The 19,755-nt window shown below is 43.1% G+C and overlaps 1 protein-coding gene across 10 annotated transcripts in view; it reads right to left on the bottom strand.

Moving 5' to 3' along the window:
• The window catches only part of DROSHA (drosha ribonuclease III), a 106,646-nt gene that overhangs the window by 43,243 nt on the left and 43,648 nt on the right, over window positions 1-19,755 (bottom strand). For 9 of the 10 annotated variants that reach the window (XM_028521669.2, XM_036020234.1, XM_036020239.1 and 6 more), the window contains 5 exons: window positions 13,660-13,829; window positions 9,258-9,382; window positions 7,497-7,596; window positions 5,767-5,874; window positions 22-129 (listed from right to left, as the gene is read on the bottom strand). In XM_028521669.2, the coding sequence (XP_028377470.1) occupies window positions 22-129; window positions 5,767-5,874; window positions 7,497-7,596; window positions 9,258-9,382; window positions 13,660-13,829 (611 nt within the window). The remainder of the gene's footprint in view (window positions 1-21; window positions 130-5,766; window positions 5,875-7,496; window positions 7,597-9,257; window positions 9,383-13,659; window positions 13,830-19,755) is intronic. The other variant, XM_036020237.1, reaches the window with a different exon arrangement.

The raw sequence follows: 19,755 nt of genomic DNA, 5'->3' as shown, positions 1-19,755 counted from the left end.
GTACAGGGGAGAGATTCTTACCTGTAACAGACAACGATCCTGGAAAGTATATCCTATCAACTTGTCTAGGTGCATCAGGCACTGGTGGTAGCGAATATGATGAGTCAACACAGGTAGCATCATTGCATGCTGAGAAAAAAAAATTGAACATTTTTAACTCTATAAAAGCTTTAAAAATGCAACAAACAAGAAGGATTTTCGCATCACAAATCCCATGTCACGGGGTTCCCACAGTGTGCGGCTGCAGGGAGTCCCGATGAGTCATCTACAAGGCGGGGCGGGCCTTAGCTGTTTAGGGACCAGAACGCCCGGGTCCGACTCCTGCTCTGTCACCCACAGACTGTGGGACTTGGGGCGCGTCATTTCACTCCTCAGCCTCAGTTTCCTCACCTGTAACACCCGGAAACTCAGTGTAGCTACTGTCAAGGACAGTTCAAAGGATTAAAGATGCAAACACAAAAAACTGCTTACAAGCCCCAGCAGCCCTCAGGAAAGTAGAAGTTCTATCTTCCTCCTCTGTCTTGAATTCAAAAGAGAATGGCTTAGGACTCATCGATTCTGAAACTCGGTCATGGTCAAGCTCTGGAGAATCTAAGGAATGTAACTCTCTCCCCTCGAAATGCCCCGGCGCACACACATGCAAAACCCGCATGCCATTGCAATGTGCTCACAACGCCCTGAAGCCCATCACCACCCTTTGGGCAAGGCCCCAGCCAGACGACCTTCAAGGGCTCGCCCAGCTTTCACACGTAACGTTCTAACGTTTCAAGGGCGACTTTTATAAAACCACCAATACAGTGAAGGCGCCTAAGAACATGGAACTTGTACTTTTTTGTTTCAATCGCTTTTCATTTCGCTATAGATTCCTCGTTGGGAGATAATTTCATGAAAGGCGTATCTTTTTCTTTTCTTTAATAACGCTTCCCTAGAATTCAAGAGAATAAAGGAGTCATTCTTGTTCATCAGGAGCTGGAGGATGGGCACAGCCCACAGGATGACTGACATATGCTTTGTATCTTTTTAGTCCTCGAAGTATTTTAAGCTGGCATTGTTTAAAAATACATGCAAAATGGGTCTGCTTGAAACTATAGAAATCAGTTTCTTGTATTATTAACTTAAAAAGATTAGTTCTCCCAAACAGAATTTCTATCAAGAGAACGTCCTTCCTTCCCATTCAGTTCAATAAATACATACTGAGTCCCTCCGTGTGCAAAGCTCGCCAGAGCTGTACAGAGAAAAAGATGGAGACACTATTTTTGACCTCAAGGGCTTTCCATAGATATGGCATGATGACTGGAAGTATTGGCAGTTTGTCCACTTTGTTTTTATAAGTGCTGTACTCTTTAAAAAAAAAAACACACAAGACAAGACTATGGAAGTGTGTGGCCAAACAATGCGGTTTTGCAGGCACCTGAACTGCACGGAGCGCACGAGAGCTGACGCTACAGCTCGAGGTGCACAGGCCGTGGAGACGGCACAACGCAACTATCTTCCTGAAGATGAACTCAGACTGGCGCGTTGTTTATGTTTAATACCTTCAGTGAGAAGGAAACCATCACCCGTCAAGAAAATGACACTGTCTTTAGAGTACTCTGATTACTAGAAAATTATTATAACATTAAGCCCAAATCTGTCTCCTGACTCCTCGGAATCTAGTTCTACCGCTGGAGAGGAAATTAAAAATTAAAAAATGGTGAGGTCCCCACATCTTCTCTTGCCTGACCTAAGTCTTACTTCCTGGAACCCTTACTCATGTGAAACAGCTTTGAGTCCCTTCACCACCTCCTCTACACTTGCCCCGACATCATGGGAAGGTAAATATGACCCATGTCCATCCTGTATCCCAGACAAGAGTCTTGCTATTATCTACAAGACTGTTATAATCACCCGCTCGGTTTTTAAAATTATCAATCTCTGCACTGCTGAAATGCATGCAATCACTGAGCATCTTTTTGTCTTCCTCTAATTCATGCCTGGCAACTGCTTTCACTTTTAAAAAGTTCCCCTGGAAGATTGTGAGGAAATGGCAGTGTGTAGTTTTAAATCTATGCAAATTCTCCCATCAAAATAGGGCAACTAGAGTAGCAAACCAGACTCATGAACGATATACACACAAAACTAGATGGCAAAGCATCCCCATGAACGCCTAAATAAGAGTGTGTGAGGACAAAGACCTACGTGGTCTCATGTGTGAGAGAGAAAAGACAGGGAGGTTAGCAGGGCCCCTGAGGGTCCTCAGTGCGGAAGAACCCGCAGATCACCAACATGTATTCGCTGGCAATGTGACCCCAACTGGAGACGGGGCTGCAGAACCCAGTTCACTGGGTGAGCACAAGAGGACAGCCTAGCAGAGAGCTAAGTGAGAAGAAGCATCGGAGAATCGAGTACATGGCAAAGGCAAGACTAGAAAATTTAATAATTTTCACCACGGAGCTCACTGCTTGCATAGGCATGGTGTTTACTCCCATATTTAAGAACTACCGCCTTTCTGGAACAAGGAAGAGTATAAATAAACATAAATTTTAAAATGATATAAACAAAGAAAAATATGCATTGCAAAAATACTCACTTTGAGCCAAAAGTCAATTAAGTTAATTCACCCTGGCCATTTTCCCCTAAGTCATGTTTACCTTACTTTAGGTTTTTGCATTTAAATTTGAACTGGGTTGCTCCTATGTGGTGAATGAGTTGCTGAGTAACACCTCCAATTCTCCTAGGGTGGCATTTCTATATGTTGATGTTTTAAGCTCAATGTAGGTAACAGTTTACATTCACAACTCCCAGAATATTCACAGATGGTGAAGTAATATTCAATATGTCAAGATAAATAAACTGACACTTCATCTGTTCACCTAAGGTTGCAGGCTACAGAATGAATGACTCCAGGGTAACTTGGTTTCGGTATATAAGGAACTATTTCACCCAAGCACATGGACTTGATAGTTTCATTGTTGTCTTTAATAGTCCACATCCCCGCCCCCACCTCCCTATCATTGCCATTGTGCTCAGATTTCTTTTTCTTCTGCGTTTATCAACTTCTCAGGTAGCTGGCTGCCTCACACTTTCATTCATTTATATGCAGACTTAAAAAAAAAAACTGTAAAACAATTCCTGTATTCAGTCTATGAACTCATGGTCAGCAATTTACACTCTTTATCAAGTCATTTATGTGCGAGGATAATTTTACTCAAATCTTTAAAAAGAATTCCATTAGGAGCATTGGAGAATGTAACGTGAACCCTGAGAAAGAGGACACCTACTAAGACAGGATCCTGGTGGCTAGGTGGGCTCAATTTTTTTTCTTTTTTTAAAAGGAGCCTAGCAGCCATTTCTGCACAGGGGCCTCCAGCACCAGGGGCACTCAGGGAGAGGTCTGCCCTGAAATGCCTGCCTCTGCCCTGCACTGCCCGCCTGCCTGCAAGGTGCTTCTGCCACCTGAGCCAGCCCTTATAAGACACTTCCTGGAATCCTATTTCAACCACTAGGACTGAGGCTTTCCACATCTAATCAGAGCTGCAAGCTCCAACCAACCAGGCTCCACTCTGACCAATCAGGACAGTGACTTTTAGACCACACAAACTGCAAGGATTTGGAGCCCTCATTTGCATGAGAACAGACTAATGGGGGGGGGGGGGCCCAGGGGCAGGAATTTCTGTCCACAGAAGCCAGCTACCCTGTGACTCTGACAGCACACTTGCCCTTTCCACAGAAGAGTAGAGACCATGTCTCCCTGGCTAAGCCAAAACACCAGACTGGCACAGAACTGAGCAGCCCAAAGTGCAGCAGAACAGAGCCGCGCAGCACCAAGCAGACCATCGAGGAGCAGGGGCAGAACTAGTGGAGGGGCCTGGTCCCAGAGAGCCCCCCCCCCACCCCCCACCCCCCGCACCATGCTGTTTTCACAGCTGCCAGTATCACAAGTCAAGCTGTTTTGCACTGAATAAAGTTTCCTTCTTCACCACAGGCAAACTGGAAATTCCTGTTGGCACTGACCTGGTTGACAGTCAGCATGGCTTCTAAACAAATACAGTTGTCTTAGGAGAATGAGTCCTACAGAGGGAGGAACTATTATCAGATCAAGAAGTGTTCACCTTTGTGTGAGTTTTAATCAGGGTCCACTTTCTCTGGCCTGTTAGTCAAAGAAAGTGATTGAATGCTTCTGCCTATCAACCTCAAAACAGAAGGTATAACACACACACACACACACACACACACACGGAGAAGACAACCTAGTCCTCGAGTCGCTGAGGAACCGGACCAGGACGTCTGTGATGCAGCCGCAGGACACAAAACCACAGCGGAACAGAGCGTTCACTTGGCACCCTGGCTTGTTTTACCAAGAGAACGAGACAAAAGGTCTTAATAGTTTTTTTAAAAATTCCGTTCAGTGGAAAAAAACAAATTAGGCCCCCATAAGGTTTTCTTATAAAACAAAACTTTAGTTTTAACCAAAAACTCCAGTTAGAAAATCACCCTACGAGAAGGCCACGCAGGTCCAGGCCAGTTCTCAGGGCTCCACAACTTCAGGGTCTCCTTAAACGGTCACCTGGGCTTGTCACTGCGGTCACCAGATTTTAAGCAGACTGTTTAACATTCTGCTCATCATTCTTATGGCGTCTACCTTAGGATGATGTAATGTTGGATTCGGACAAACACTAGCAAACAGGAAAATCGGGTGATACAGCTTCAAGCGGCCCTCCAAATCGACAGAATAAGATACTCACTTCTGAAGGTACTTAGAGAAAAAAAATTGGTCAACTGGCAAAATCGGGCCTGTAGAGTCTGAAGACTCGGGGGATGCAGCTGGGTACCACTGCAGGTGACCATTCTCAAACTATGTGGCAGCACTGCATCAATAGCAGTTCATCTTAAAACACAACTGTTTAGCTTTGGACATCACATGGTAAATGAATTACACGGCAATACCTTTAATTATTGGATTAAATCCCACTGTTCAATATAATAATTAAATGCCAACATTGATTTTTTTTCTTAAAAACTCATTATGATGAAATGAATACCTAAGAGTGTCTGAACTTATTACAACGCATGCTACCATCAGAACAGATAAGTGGAAGCCCGGAAAGAATTCTTCAAAACGCTCAACACAGCAAATTACATTACCTGACCCCAACCTTCACTGTAATTCCCACAAAGCGCAACCAATACTAATCATAACAAAAAAGCAGGTGAAGAGTCAAAGAATACGCTGGGTTTTGGGGATCTCTGATCTGGTATAAATTCCACCCCCAGGGAAAACAAAAATGCTTAACACTTATTAGTGAGTTGGCATATACACCTGACATGTTCCTCTACAGAGGTCCTCTAATGAACAAGTACTACCGTTTGGCTCAAATATAAAATTTACACTGACTCTATTCGTTAATGCCTTCGGTTCTCTGCAGCGTGGGCTTGAGTCTCGGGCCTGTAGAGTCTGCACACGCAGCCTCAGGACTCTGCCTGCAGAACTGCTGGGGCGCCTCTTTGCCATGCACCCCCACATGGGCTGCAGCCGGGTGGGGGCGTCTCCCGCACCCGCCCACTGTGCACGTGGGTGCACACGCCCACGGAACCAAACAAGACAATACCAAAACTAGCAACAAAACCGAAACCCAAATGACACAAAACAATGTATGTTTGGCGTCCCGTTCAGCTACAAGATGGTATGTTCTGTAGCAACCTCTCCAAGCAGGAACATGGCAGGGCCGGAAGGCTGCTGAAGGAGAGGTGTAGGCACAACTGTGTTCCCAGGGGCGACGGCGTTACCTGACAGACGTCAGAGCGGATGCCAGTCTTCCAGAAGCCCTGGCTGCTCAGCTCCACCGTCACTTCTCGCCTCATCGTGTTCTTCTGCCGTATTTTCTGGAGTGCTTCCTGGAAAAGAACCCGTTATGATGAGCAGCCTGGTGGTCGTAAAGCAATATTAAGCCAAACGTCAAGCATTAGAAAATAAGCCAGATTCATTCGCTATCACTCTTACGTTCAGGTATTCGAACCTCTTCATGCCAAATTACAGTAATTTACTTGAATGGAAGGCCAGAATGTTCAAAGTCTTGGGTAACTAGATAAGAAAAAAATCTAAATGAAATCTACCATTCTGGCAAGTCCAAATTTAAAAATGCCCTTTCAGCCCTGGCTGGCGTAGCTCAGTGGATTGAGCTCGGGCTGCAAACCAAAGCATCACAGGTTCGATTCCCAGTCAGGGCACATACCTAGGTTGCAGGCCACAGCCCCCAGCAACCACACATTGATGTTTCTCTCTCTCTGTCTTTCTCCCTCCCTTCCCTCTCTAAAAATAAATAAATAAAATTTTAAAAAATGCCCTTTGACTGATAAAAAAATAAATAAATAAAACCCCACAATGCACAGTGTTTGGATTTTGAAATCAGCATGTAAAAATTATAATTATATTGAGCCTTATGTCAAGCATTTACGTCTAAGGAAGGCAATCAGTAAATTAACCTGTAATCCACATAATTTTAAAAGTTGTTTTCAAATTTGCCAGCCCATTATGGAAACAGGCCAGGGGACATTTTATTAAATAGAGACAATAATCCAAAACTTCTGTAAGACGTAATCAGGAACTGAGTCTCCCTTTACTGCCTTTCAAATAATTAATCATAAGAATACTTTTCAATGTGTATGCTTATTCAACAACAATCTCATAGGAACGGGTAATAACAAAGGAATCACCACCACCACCATCCTAACCGCCAATCAGAGGCAAGTGGAATGGAATATTCCAGAAGTCCATGTGACAGCCTTTTCCCCTGGGCGCACCAAGAAGGGGATACTGCGGTCAGCCCCCCTCAGCCCTGCCTCCCTCCTTCGTAATGAGGCCAACTGGCTCAAGTCACAGTGAGTGACAAAGCCAAAATTTAAACGTTTTTCCCAGCTTCAAGGCCTTGCTCTTACACCACCAAGCAGAATAAAACCTCATTGGGACAAAATCTATTTGATACCAAACTCAATTACTCTTAAAATGATAACTAAAACATAAGTGATCCTAGAATATAGGGATAATGCTATCCATTAATAGAGAAATATGGACTGTAGAACATAAAACCCTACAAAATAAGTTGACCTGACTAAACTGCTAAATGTATAGAAGACAATCTTTTACAACCTTAAGACCAAGAAATCTGTATAAGACCCAAAGTTGTATTATATGCAGTCTAATTAATGATAAAAAGCTGATCCACTAAGTTTTAAACTTTAATTTCTATAAAAGATATATTTATTCCCAATGATAGCAATCCATTAAGAAACGATCAAGAAGGAAAAGAAACTATCCTTTTTAGGACAAAAAAAAAAGGCTCCTTAGATACAAATAAGATAAAAATCACTCAGCATGCTAATGTGAGGAAGGGAGTCAAGGACGATATTTTGAAAGTATTTTCTATTTTACTCTAGAAGCGCAGCAACCACGCAACAATCTTGAAATAGACCTGAAGTGCATCATCACTGATCACAGAAAAACAGGGCTTAACACCCACCTCCCTCTGTGCTAGCTTCTGTTTGTCCGTCTGTTTGACCTTGGGACTATTTGCTAGGAGGTGGCGAAGTTTCACATAACTCTTCCAGAGTTTCTGGTACCTAAGGAAAAGGACAGAGACATCGTAAACAAAGAGAAGGCAAATCGGAAGCACAATAAAGGCAGTTGTTTTAATAGGCCTGTTCCATCACAAATTGCATTATTTTTAATATCACAGTGGCAGCACGCCTTCCTTCATTCTAAGGTAGAATATGGTTTGGGGGTGTTGAAGGTCAGGATGACCAGGAGTCATCTGGAACTTAGTTACTAAGCTGATCATTGCTTATCTGGGTTGAAAATGAGGTGTCACTATATGGGTGAATGTCTGTGGAAAGAATTCCAAAGGAGACATACAAAACCAATAGAAATATGTGCCATTTCTCGTTTGATCTCTTTGAAAGTAACACATTCTATTTAAATGTGTGCTTTCCGATGCTTGCTGAGAGGAAGGCCCCTTTCTTAATAAGGATACCGGCAGTCCCCGAACTGCCTGCCCTGAAAGCACCAGCTGGAGAATCCCACAAAAGAGCACCCCATCTGTGCCAATGCCTTGGCTGCCTGGCTGCGTCCACTCTTCCCCTGGGGGGGAAACGAGACAGATGGTGCACACCAATACGGATATGCCGTGACACGGGCAAGCACACCGGGAGCCGAGTGTGCGAGACCCTGGGTCGGTCCAAAGGAGACTGCGTATGCGTCCCGGGAAGGAGAAGAACGTGGAGCCCTTTATCGATCCCCATTCCCGCCTTCAGAGTCCACGAGAGCCTAATCACATTCTACTAACACTTTTCTGACAAGAAGGCACTTTCAAAGGGATTTTTTTTTTGTCATCTTGAAACTGCTTCTGTCATTGAAACGGCTCCTTTCTCGCCCTCAGCTGGGTCTTTCCTTTTTGATAACAATTTCTTAGAGAATGGAGGAAAGAAAGGAGTACTTACACAGTGCCTGGGTCACTGCTTCATACTTTTATCCAAAGGGGGGGAAAAAAAGAACAAAACCCTTTAGCCTCTTCTAATATATTAGCCAGAGCTGTATTTATGAACTGAAAATACCCCATGCCCTTTTCTCCCACTAAGGAATCCTTTAAAAAAAAAGGTAAGCCAGGGAAATGTTTGTTTAACAAGGCAGGAAATTCAGACACTCCTGAAGAAGATAATGGTGCTATGTCCAATCCCACACAGGCTGCTCGTCTCCCCAAAGACACTAACGTGCCAGTCAGAAAAACCCCAGTGTGGAAAGAAACACCAACTCTGGAAGTCAGAAGTCACGGCTCCTCCTTCCAACATAACCCTTCACTCTGCGTGGGGGGGTCTTGAGCTCTTTTTAAGATGCTCCAAAAAACAGAACTCTGCATAAATTCAGCAGTGCTAGGAACCACATGGTGCTACTTTCCTCTAGAGGGCACTGGAAAAATAGAAATAATAATAAGCATTATAATGACAAATAAACGAAACGCTCCTTAAAGATCAAAAACATACAGGACTCTTGTTGACCATGATTGCCAACGATAATCTATTGAATAATAACTTCCTACAGTCACATATGTAGAGGAAATAATTCTTTAGGGTGCTACCAAAACTTGTTTCATTTGGGAACCGCAATTTGGAAACGTGACTCGTTAACTCTTCAGAAAGGAAAGCATCTACTCAAGGGTATTCCTCTGCTGGCTCAGCTGTTAGTAGAAGGTGAGATTGGCTAAGACAAACACCGAGAAATATCTTACTGTGGGTCTCCTGCATAACTCAACTGTGCAGGGCGTATCCCAAAGTGAACGATAATTGGAAAAGTGATCACATCGGGGTTGAACTGTTCACGATCCAGTTGATCGATGCGGACAGAGCTTGGTTTCTACAGAGAAAAATCAAAGCCGTTTATTCCCAGAAGAAGTCTTTAAGTATTGACTTTAACCTAAGCAGGAGAGAAATTAATCAGATTTTTTTCTAGGAAAGCCTCATCCCCAAAGGGAAAATGTCATTTAAACCCTTTCATCAAAGCAGTTACACTATATAAAAACTATAATGTCATCCCTGTGAATGAGTCTGTGCCATTTGGCGTAATGAACAATGATCTTGTCCTTTTCTGCAGTCCACACAGAAACCTTTAAAAAATTAAACTTTTAAAAGGACACCTAGTCACATATAACTTTTCCTTAACCTCTCCAAAGGCACAGGGGGAAGGATGCACATCACGGAGAAGAGATGCGCTGGCTTCCTCTGCCTTCTTCATTCACGTTTCGGATGGACAGCTCACTTCCACCCAGGACACACACACAGACAGATACGCCTCTACGGAATTGCTTCCCGGTAGTTCTCTGTGCACCTTATGTATTCTTCCCATTCCACGTCTTTAAATTAGAAGGGATGGTATGGTAGTACAAGGCCAAATGGTCAAGCTTCTCTTATTATGTCCATGTAGGCCATTTTTAATATTAATAGAGAGTCTCATAGGGTTTTTTCCAAGTCTAACAAAGGAAAAACTGAACAGTGTGTTCCTTCTTGAGTTACTAAAATATAAGGAACCATTTGTAAAATACCTTTCATCCTGAAAACTTAAGTTTGGGAAAAGATGGTAAAATCATGGAGAGAGTGTTTTAGCAACCTTCTTGCTTAAGGACACTCCAGGCAGTCCCTGATAAGAAAGTACATTCTTACTAGGAGACTGTGGGGTCTTTGGCTCAGCTGCTTTAGAGCCAAAGGCGAGAGAATTGATGCTCACGGAGGCCAATAAGCTTCATTCTGTCGCACAGCAATGACCAGTAACTGGAGTCTGGTTGGTGGCCTGGATTGTCCAGGACAGAGGGGTTGCAATATTAAAAGCGGGAAAGCCCCAGCAGCTGGGGCCAGCTAGTTGGTTACCCGATCCACAACTGTACCCCAGGTACCACCTGACAACTCCAAGTAGGTGACAAAATGAATGGGTCTGTGTAAACTTACCCAGAGTAGTTTAAAAACAACTTCTATTCAAGTTTTTAAAGAATATTTAAATGTTAGTTATGCAAAATTTCACTACTATCTTCAAAAGTTGACCCCAGGTCTCAAAATTAGTAAGTAGAGATCTCAGTCACAGATAACCTAATATAAAATTGTATAAATGCTTACACACAGTAACAACGTGTTATCTAGGCCTAAGGATCGTTTCCAGTACTTTGTGCATCAAAGCAGCTGGATTCCTTTTCAAAAGAGGAAACACGCAACTGAAAAATGCTGGCGAATTATTCACGTTTCCATGACTTTAAACACCATGCTATGGTATCAACAAGGAAATAGTGATTTAAAATATCTATAGCATCTCTAAATTTATACAGGTTGGGGAGGGGAATGGAGTTAAGTTCTAGAATTTGGCCACACCCTACAATATCAGTCATTCCATCCTGGCAGAGGAATAGAAATCCTTCTTACTAATGACCAAAGTACTCTCTGGCAGAGGCAAAGTGCCAAGAGAGGGAGATTAATTCTTTTAAGTTCTGTAGCAATCAAGTACTTAATGTGACCATAGGGCTTGAAAATTTAATAAATTCCCCCATATTCTTGCCGTTGAGTGATCTTCCAAAGCAAGTACTGCAGAGCATGAATGGCGGTGGCATGCATGCTCTGCCTTATTCTCAGAATAATGAAAGATATTTGAATGATACTGGGTTTTCAGGATCCTGTCCTCCTTTAATCAAATTTTTAGGTAAATACTAAAAAGAAATGAACTTTGACATGTCCCAAAGCCTGGCATCAAGTTTACCTTTCTTAACTTATTCCCAATTACTTTCCAACACAAACCTTCCATCCGGACTAACCTGGTTTCCTCAGTATCTTGAAACTGGCCACACATCATGCCAGGCATGTACACTTAAACATGCCAGTAACACACAACTTCTCGGTTCCTTAATAACCTCACGATGGGCTTTCCTGGCTGGCTTTTTTATGGACTGGCCCACAGATTGATTCATCACAGACCCCTCCTGTATGGACATGCTGTGAGACCGCACCTGGACAAGCGCCACATACAACCCACACACTTTACTAGCACTGGGTCACAGAGCTGTCCCTCAGCGATGAGCTGAATGATGATCATGGTTGTGGAGTAAATGTCCTCTATGCCATTGGCTCAATAACAACCAATGAATGAGCGAGAAACACCGGGGAATTTTTTCTTTTTTTTAACTACAGATCCTTGGGCCTCCCTGGAGTATATGGGGTGGGGGTAATCATGGCATTGTTATATTTTTAAAAGCTCTCCGACTGATTCTAGGATCTCAGGAAATTTTAACCACACCATGGAAGGAAGCTCCAGGGTAAGAGTGTTCCCAAAGTGTCCACTGTAAATCATGGGACGCTTGAGGCAGACCTACCAAGATGAAGAGATAATGTCTACCATCACCTCAACCCATCTCCTGATCCAGCCATAAACCTGACAGAAGAAATGTAAATTTATGCAACTGTCTAAACAAGAAAAATTAAATTCACAGTCATGCTCTCATAGTGCTATGACTTGTATACTTCTTTTAAAGTTACTTGAACAATGACTTATGTGGCTTAAAATATAACAGTAAAAACTAGGACTTTTCAGTTTTAAATAAGTTTTATATTTAAAACCATTTTTATTAAACACTTCCATTTTCGAGATTTGTTTAAAACAATCAGCACGAGCTGGAATGCTGGGTTTGCAAACAGCAACATTCTGCTGGTGCAGATGTTATTGTCATGCTACAAAAAGTTGGTCCGGAGCTTTTATTTTTATGAATTGTGGCTATTAAACAATTTGGCAGCCTTTTTAAAACAACAGCTTTGTGTAAATAGATTATTCTGTTTCTTTACATGGAAACATTTTAATTCTCCATTTCTGGAAAACCTTATCCTGGTAAGATGCCAATATATAACTATTTTATGAAACAATAACATATTTTGAAAACAATAATTTTAATTATAAAACAGCATCTTCTTTATAAAACTAGTTATCTTTTAATTCTCTCTCTTAATGTTTATATCTTTATTTAAACAGCATTAGAAGCTAATTTTAAAACAAAATAATAAGTAAAAAGAAATGGGAAATGTATGTGATAATTATGGCAAAAGATCAATAAACAGATGGATGAAAAAGGACAAAAGGACAAATACCACATAAGAAAATTAGACAAAGGATATTAATAGGCCATTATCAAAAGAAAGCATAAAAGGTCAATAAACATTTTAAATATCAATTTTTGCTTGAAACCAAAATAAACACAAAACTGACCTAAGTAATATTTTTCCTCATCAAACTGACAAAGTTTTTTTTTGTTAACATAGTATAACCAATATGAAGAAATGGGCACTCGCATGTTCCCCTGGTCAGAGAGCGGATTTCACGGCCCTTCTGGAAGGTATTTGACACATGAACCAGAAACCTTAATATGTGCATATATTCACACTACTAATTTCACTTATAGGACTTCATCGGAAGGAGTCAGGTGGACAAATATTCGAAGATACAAGCATATACACACATATACACACATATGCAAATGCAACGAAACAGTTGTCATAGCAAAGGTCTGGGAGCAACCTGGGCACCCAACAAGAAGGAGTTACTTTTATAACTTAGGGGCCTTTTCCCTTTTTCTCACTACACTCCTAAAGAATTTTAAGATTATGGGAAAATGATATTTGTGGTGGTTTCTAGACAAGGATGAGAGGGAAAGGTCTAAATATTTAATATTTAATATAATAATTCTTCATAGTATGATGCCAAAACAATTTGAAATATGTCTATCCTAAAGAGACCACAAAACTGAATAGTATCATCTTTGCAGAATGGAAATATGGATCATTTTTATTGCCTTCTTTGGGCTGCTCTTCGACTTTCCTAATTTTCTACAGTGAAGATAGATTACTTTTATACCTAGAGAAAAATCAGACCTGAACATATCTAAAAACTTCAAAGTTCTCCATCATGAGCATAATAAATTTATTAAGACGGACTCACTACCAAATATGCCTACATTGCAATATTTTCCGTACTTCCTAAATACTTAAAAAATTGCTCAAGGATAAGATGCAACGAGTACGTAACCTTTGAAAAGCGGTTACTGCTTTTCTGAAACACTCGGATCTGGGAGGAGGGGCTCCGTGTCTGAGGGTGTGAGCACCAGGACGTACCGTGCCGGGGTTGGTGACGATCATGCCTTTGCACTCCTCCGCGTACTTCTGCCACTCCAGCTCCTCCCACTGCAGCATGTTGGCGATCTCTTCCTCGGGCACCAGGGCCTTGCTGCAGCGCAGCAAGTACAGGAGGATCTGGTGCATGGACAGCACTTCCTTTCCTCCATCTGGCGGGGAGTGCAGAGAGGGGTTGGAAAGTAAAGCTGCCCAATGAACAGCCAATCCGGAGAGGGAGGAAAAACAAGACGGCAGGGAAAACAGAACATTTCTGTGAAGGTGATGTAGGATTTACATTGTTCAGCCAGGTGCCACACAACCCAAAAGCCGTTTGTTTCACTGATGAACGGTGCTCATAAACCATCTCATTTAGAAAACAGTAAGAGCAACATTATAAACGATGAAAGGCTCCGTTTGTGAGGTATGAGTATAAGAAAAGGTGACTACCTAAATAAATTTAAAGCCACCGGCTTGCAGAACCACAGTTTGTAAAATACAAAACTTAAATATTTTATCATTCTTTCTAAGGTAACAGATGAAAGCTCTTTAGAAGAGATGTTATTGTCTTAAAGAAATTCTAAGCATTGGGGATATTTACGGATGTTTTCAATAAGCGATTACTGTGTTATGGTCTAAATTTCTGGTGCTAATGTGCTGCACCTGCCATGATGAATAGAAGTACAGGGCCTGCGCTAATATCATGGAGATGATTCTGGAGTTGGTACATGGGGAAATACCAAGTGTTCTGAGGCTTACTGAGCACATACCACGAAGTACGGGAGACAGAAACAACAAAGGACGTAATTACAGCACCTTGGGAAAAGCCAATTAATCTGGTGCTTGATGAACCAAAGGCTCATTTAATGCGGGCACTAATTTCAGGTGCACAGCCTTCTGCCTCCTCTCTGGACCAACACGTGCAGCCACCTCACGTCCCCTTTCTTTGCTCAGGCCCACCCAGAGGAAAGACAACAGCCCTGAAGGTTTAGAGGGCAATGTCCTCCCCAGGTCACGGCATACGCCAGGAACAGCAGTATAGGGCCAAACGCTTCACGAGAAATGAGGGAACAGAGATGGCGGGGATGGGTGGGCACAAATGAGAGTGTCCTGTTTGCACTGGAGGAGTTAGTGACAGACAGGCAAGGAATCTGAAGTACCGGAACATGGAAAAGGGTGAAAGACTTGAATACAAGTTGCTATGGGCTAAGAACTTGGGAAGGCCTACACATGGGAGAAAGAAGAGAGTAAAGATCAAGATTTCTCTTTAAGCCCTGGCTGGCATAGCTCAGTGGATTGAGCGCGGGCTGCGAACCAAAGTGTCGCAGGTTCAATTCCCAGTCAGGGCACATGCCTGGGTTGCAGGCCATGACCCCCACCCAGCAATCGCACATTGATGTTTCTCTCTCTCTCTCCCTTCCCTCTCTAAAAATAAATAAAAATCTAAAAAAAAAAGATTTCTTTTTGATTTGTGTGTTTTTTCTAAATCTTGGCTGCTATTCTGACTCTAGATGGCATTGCTGCTACAGAGCTACTGTATGTGTAGACATGCATTCATTCATTAATCTGAATACTTGCTTATTTGTTCAGCAAATATTTACTGAGCCCCTTCTACGTAGCAGGCACTCTCCTAGACACCAGAAACAGTGGCGATCTGAACAGGCGTAGCCCCTTACACTGCAGGGAAGAGAAAGAGAACACGCAACTACGCAACAGATCAGGCCGCGGTGAGGACCGTGAAGGAGACCGAAGTGGGCCGGGGCCTGCAGCTATGCGTAAGGGGTGGTCGAGGAAGGCGTCTGTGATGAGGAGCCGTGTGAGCAAGGACTGAAAGCAGCAGAGAAGCCCACTGTGCAGCAATCCGGGAGAAAACTGTCTGGGTTCGCGGCGCAAGTCCACAGGTGGAGAGAGACTCACGTGTTCCAGGAAGTGCAAAGAGGCCAGTGTGGATGGCGTGACATGAGGACAGTGTGTGAGGGACGGTCAGCAAGACGGTCCATTCGTGCAAAGCTTTACAGAGCACAGCAGGAGCTCTGGATTCCACTCTCAGGTGGGAGCATGTTCCCAACGTTAGGGACCACTATGTGTGGGCCATATCACAGTCGTGGGGGAAAAACACAAACGAAGCCAGAGGTCTAGGCATTCATGATGCACGTAGAGTAATAATGATTAATCACAGTTCCCAAAGGGATCTTTGCAGAAAACATTCTGCAAACAGAGTTCTCTTAACCAAGGAGTCACCAAAACACAAAATACAATCAACTCACACGAGGACCTGTTCTGTCTACTGACTCAGATTATTGTTTACAGCAGTGAAATTTTTATGCCTCATTACAAAACATCTGCCATAGACCCAGGAACCACTTTGATTAACAAACTTCCATGATTGATGACCTATTTATATATCAAAGTTTGTCTCAAGACATTTCAGTATGACTCCATGTGACATGTCTTCCTCAGTGAGGTCCCCCTCTTTGCAAAGGGGCCCAGCAAACCTAGTGCCTGTTTGTCATAATGCCTCTTGTCGGTGTGGGCCCACAGTAATCTCTGCTTCCAGGGGCCTGAGGCGAGCAAGTGAACGAGAAAACTCCACGGTCCATGCACCAGACCCTCCTGTACCCTTTGCGGTGCAGCGGGGCCCTGGTGCCCGAGGAGGAGATCGCTGCTGGAATATGTCGACTTGCACGTGTACACAGTCCGAACAGCAGGGATAAGGGAAACCTACAGAGCCTTGAGGCTAGGAACCACCAAGAAAAGAAAGAGCAGCCCTGGCTGGCATAGCTCAGTGGATTGAGCACGGGCTGCGAACCAGGCATCGCAGGTTCGATTCCCAGTCAGGGCACATGCCTAGGTTGCAGGCCATGGCCCCCAGCAACCACACATTGATGTTTCTCTCTCTCTCTCTCTCTCTCTCTCTCTCCCTCTTTCTTCTCTAAAAACAAATAAATAAAATCTTTAAAAAAAAAAAAAAAAGAAAAGAAAGAGTAAAATAGCATTTGGCTCATAATCTCATATTTGGTAAGATTCCTAAAGAGTGCTTCGGACCAATAAGGGTACGCCAGGAGTCCTGGGTACTGTAAGAAGGAGCAGAGGGTTGTTTTCCTGCAAGGATCAGAAAGAAGTTTTGAAGTTTTACTTGGAGAGGTTGGGTGGTGCACAGCGGATGGAGCAAGCAGATGCAACTCCAAGTACACAAAAAACAGCACCAGATCCTCGCCACAAAGCAGTTACAGACGGCTGACTTCGTGGAGCTTCCAATAAAAGTGAAGGACAGTAGGGGCACTGAATTTAAAGCAAAAAGACTAAAAAAACAAAAGAGCTGTCAGAAGAACACACGTAAGCCTACAAACCCAGGGTATTGCCCTATTCAGGAGAATGCTCGCAAGACACAGGCCAATGGGGCCTGTGGGAACACTGAGCCTGGGCACAGAGCTGCCAACGCGGGAGGAGTTCTGCGGCAGCAGAGGAACGGGAAAACTTCAAATAAACACGCACACGCTCGCACCCACACACACACACACACACACAGGAGGTGCAAAGTTGGGAATGCCGAAGGAGAAAGTGTAAATCCATGTTGAAATCTGCTAAATATTTAAAATAGCACCCAAAACCTAACAAGGCAGATATTTAGCACCGTGAACAAGCAGAAACCCTGGACAGACAGCCTGAGGAGGGAGACTGAGCCGCTGCCTCTGGTTCAGCGATGGGGAGCGATCCCTATGGAAATACAAGGAAAAGTGGACAAGACCAGAGAGTCCCGCCAGAGCCCCAGCCCCACGAGAAGACACTCATAAATATCTGTGGAATGACTTTCTGAAGCAGATAAATAACGGAGCCACTCGCTCACAGACGGCCATGAATTTACTAATGTTAATGAATTGGCTCTTTGGGTTTGTCTGCTTTGCTACATGTTTATGTTGGGGATTTATGGGACTGTGTCACCGCGGGCTAAGAAGCAATTTTGATCTCGTTGGCTGAGATAAATAGGACATGATGTAAATGAGAAGTCAGAGTGGGCGCGCTGAGGTTAGCAGGAGCTGCGCCAGCACTGGGGCCGGACCCGTGACAACGGCTCATTATTCGGGAAGAACTGGAGTTTGTGTTTCAGGGAATGAATCTGGACAGTCATTAACGAACTGACAGACTTTATAAACTGTTTCTTAGAGACCCAGTTCTCTCCATTTATATTGCTGGATTATTTATATGGTTATTTGCGGGGAGGGTGATTTGTTAGGGACTTTGTGTTAAGGACATGGCTGGTTACACAAGTATTTCTCGGCAGCCTACCACTCTATCTTAAGAAATACAAACACGCCTTCCTCTTTCCCTACACTGAGAATAACGGAGTAACTGCCTTACTATGTCTCCTGTGTACTCTGAGTAAGATGCCTTTACTAATCTTCATGTCTGAAAACTTGTATTAACAACAGGCATTTCCTAAACTTTCCAAATATAAAGTCACATTAAGATGCCATCTCAATTAATGATGTTTTTTTCAAGCCACACTTGCCTCGCTGGGAATTCTAAGATACTCTCCCACCCTCCTGCCCCCTGTCAGCCACACTAAGAACTACTTCTTCAGAATGGGGCCACTTCCAACAACCGATCCACAAAACCGACTCAGGATTCCAAAGCTCTACTACAGCAATGGCACGAGCAATGAGCAGGCTTCCCCGCGGATGCAGCCTTCCCAACTTGAATTACACCATGCCCCAGCGCCAGCTACAGCCAAAATAAACTTTAAACTGACTCCAGGAGAGTTCACGTCAACAGTCTGACTACAAAAGGGAGATGTGGGGATAGGAAAAAAATGGAAACATTCTTAAAATCTCAATAAACTGGTGGTTCTACGGTTTCACTTCTAGCAAACCGACCTTCACTGAATAATACCTAGTTTAAACCATAAGCTTAAGTTTAAATACATCTGTATAAAGCAACTGAGACAGCTATCTTGAAAACGAGTTACCTGGAGAACTGAAAAAAGTATGATGCTCGACAGACTTTCGACCAGAGATGATAAACTGGAGCCAATGAAAAGTGAGTGAGAACGGAGGACCGTGAACGAGTGCACGAAACACACGCCAGCCGCGCCCTCTCCCGCGAGTGCGAGTGAGATGCCGGCGCCGACAGTGAACTTGCTTCGGCCTATCAGACGAAACTACAGAGGACGAGTAACACTCAGGCTGGCAGATGTACAGAAAACGTGCACTGTTGAAAATGCTGGTTACAACTACACATTATGTCCTCTTTGGAGGGAACTGGGCCAGTATCTTTCCAAATTTAAAATGTGCATACTGTTGTAACGAATAATTTCACAGCTGGGACTCCACCTTAGAGAAACGATGACACAAATGCCGAAGAATAGATGCACAAGACGAGTCCTGAAGTATTTTTATAATGGGGAACAATGGAGAACTCCAGAATATGCTTCACTGGAGGAATCATCAAAAGTTAATGTCTGTTCATCCTATGGAATTCTACCCAGGTTCTAAAGAACGAGGCAGTGTATTTATAGAGGGGATGCCTCTATAAATACAAGTGACGTGACATATTGAGTATTAATTAGCCCACTGATAGACAAGAGCATTAATTCTTCCTATACAGGTCACAACAAATACAAATCAAACCTCTGAGAGCACCCACTCATTTTCACACACCAAGAAAGGGTGTTCACTTTTTACTCGACACACCTGTGCACTGTGTGTCACATACACGTGTGCACACACACCCAAGTCAACCCAAGTAAGGGCGGAGGTATCATCTCAATTCTGTGAAGAAAACACGGTCATTTCCATGAACGGTGCCCGGTCAGTTGGGTATCCATATGAAATCTTCAAGGTTTCTTTAGTATGTATATTTTCAAAGTATATCATGTTTGAAAAATAAATCAACAGACCTTTTTTTAATGACAACATGTTACCCCTACACAGTATGAAAAACATTTTGTGAGAGTACAAATCCCACAAAGTAAGTATCTGACATAAGATTTTTCTTTGTGCTGATTCTAAAACTGTCTACTTTCTCTTGCAGATTTGCTTGGTCATAAAATTCCTGGAGGCAGACAGATACTGAAAGAAAAGGCTTTTCAAGAAACTCATT

Source organism: Phyllostomus discolor, chromosome 3, assembly GCF_004126475.2.
Source record: "Phyllostomus discolor isolate MPI-MPIP mPhyDis1 chromosome 3, mPhyDis1.pri.v3, whole genome shotgun sequence".
NCBI lineage: Eukaryota > Metazoa > Chordata > Mammalia > Chiroptera > Phyllostomidae > Phyllostomus > Phyllostomus discolor.
The sequence above is the reverse complement of the archived record's forward strand: the minus strand, read 5'-3'. Positions and strand labels throughout refer to the sequence as shown.